Source organism: Sinocyclocheilus anshuiensis, unplaced genomic scaffold (genome assembly GCF_001515605.1).
Source record: "Sinocyclocheilus anshuiensis isolate Anshui unplaced genomic scaffold, SAMN03320099.WGS_v1.1 scaffold729, whole genome shotgun sequence".
NCBI lineage: Eukaryota > Metazoa > Chordata > Actinopteri > Cypriniformes > Cyprinidae > Sinocyclocheilus > Sinocyclocheilus anshuiensis.
In genome coordinates this window covers 1218698-1220677 of record NW_015536561.1, presented here as the reverse complement: position 1 = coordinate 1220677, position 1980 = coordinate 1218698, and the positions used below count along the sequence as shown (strand labels likewise).

General features: G+C 39.3%; 1 protein-coding gene across 1 annotated transcript in view; it reads left to right on the top strand.

Moving 5' to 3' along the window:
* Positions 1 to 1980, top strand: part of LOC107701783 (synembryn-A) — a 10284-nt gene that overhangs the window by 1478 nt on the left and 6826 nt on the right. The window contains exon 2 of the mRNA XM_016503894.1: positions 1318 to 1365. Within this exon, the coding sequence (XP_016359380.1) occupies positions 1318 to 1365 (48 nt within the window). The remainder of the gene's footprint in view (positions 1 to 1317; positions 1366 to 1980) is intronic.

The following is a 1980-nucleotide window of genomic DNA, read 5'->3' as shown; positions in this document are numbered from 1 at the left end:
CATTTATTTATTAAAATAAATGCCACTTTGTGTGATGTTTTGTTTTTGATTTACATTTTTAGGTACAACTTAAAACCGAAAACCCCAAAAATGAAAATTTTCTGAAAATGCACTCACCCTCAGGCCATCCAAGATGTAGATGAGTTTGTTTCTTCATCAGAACACATTTGGATAAATTTAGCATTACATCGCTTGCTCACCAATGAATCCTCTGCAGTGAATGGGTGCCGTCAGAATGAGAGTCCAAACGGCTGATAAAAACATCACAATAATCCACACCACTCCAGTCCATCAATTAATGACTTGTAAATCGACAAGCTGCGTGTTCCAACATTAAGACGTTTTTAACTTCAAACCGTTGCTCCCATCTAAAATACGAGTTCTCTGTCCATAATATTGCTTTCTTTAATGAAAAACTCATCTCGCCTGAATCAGGAGAGAAATATGCACAGATCAAGCACCATTTACAAGCAAAACGAGTCCAAAACAGTTCTTAACAAATATGTCGGTGGATTTTGATGTGAGAGAACAACAGGGCATGGATGTATTAACTTGAGGAAGCATTGTTATGGATTATAGACTTGTATTTTGATCTGAAGCGATGGTTTAAATTGCCTTGATGAATATTTTTGATTGCAAACATGCAGCTTTTTGCTTCACAAGATGTTAATTGATGGACTGGAGTGGTGTGGATTACTTGTGGATTATTGTGATCTTAAGTGACATGACGTGACATGTGGCCAAGTATGGTGTCCCATACTCGGAATTAGTGCTCTGCATTTATCCCATCCTAAGTGCACACACACAGCAGTGAACACACACACCGTAAACACACACCCGGAGCAGTGGGCAGCCATTTTTGCTGCGGCGCCCGGGGAGCAGTTGGGGGTTCGGTGCCTTGCTCAAGGGCACCTCAGTCGTGGTATTGAAGGTGGGAGAACGCTGTACATTCACTCCCCCCACCTACAATCCCTGCCGGTACGAGACTCGAACCCGCAACCTTTGGGTTACGAGTCCGACTCTCTAACCATTAGGCCACGACTTCCCCTTCTTTTTGTTTGGACTCTCATTCTGACGGCACCCATTCAACTGCAAATAAAAAATCCATTGATGAGCAAGCGATGTAATGCTACATTTCTCCAAATCTGGTCCGATTAAGAAACAAACCCATCTACATCTTGGATGACCTGAGGCTGAATAAACTTTCAATAAATTTTCATTTTTGGGTGGACTTTTCCTTTAAAGTATTTTTGTATTTATGCATAAATGTACAGTATGTGTTTGCATTTCACATTATGTTCTTTTTTTCTCTTTTAGAAATCACAGTGTTTTTCATTTAACTCTGGGGAGGAGGAAGACAGAGAGGTAAGCCTAGCTCGACATTATAATGCAAGCAGTCAGCAATTCAGCCCTGAACAACAAGCTTTTTAATGCTTTGTCTAGCCATTTTAGATACATTACTTTCAGTATTCATAAATATTCATTAATATTTCATTGCCAAATATCTTCAATTGATTTCCAATAAATATAAGAAGCTTGTGTGCTCATATCAGGTGATATCTAATGAATCATATTTTATAGCACTATTGTAATGTGTGCTTGCTTTGACTTTATGTGCATTTTTTTACTTCTTTTAAATTTTTTGCTCGCCTTTTTAGTAGGATGGACATTTGCAAGAAGAGGTATATGGGTAGCTCGATGTTTTAGATGTAGTGTAGCATTAGCATAGAACCCAAAGCCTTCTCATTCCTGATTGGCTAATGCTAGATGAATCGGGTATTTTTATAGTATCAAATGATTGGAACATTACAAAAATTTTAAGAAATACACTTTAGGGCTTTGTAAGATGACACTGTGTTGAAATGGTTGGAGAATGTTTCATGGGAATCGATGTGGTTCAGAAACAAGTCAAAAATTATATCTTTTGCAGCAGCGTCGGCGCCACGGGGGGGCCTGAGGGGGCCCGGCCACCTCGGTCAC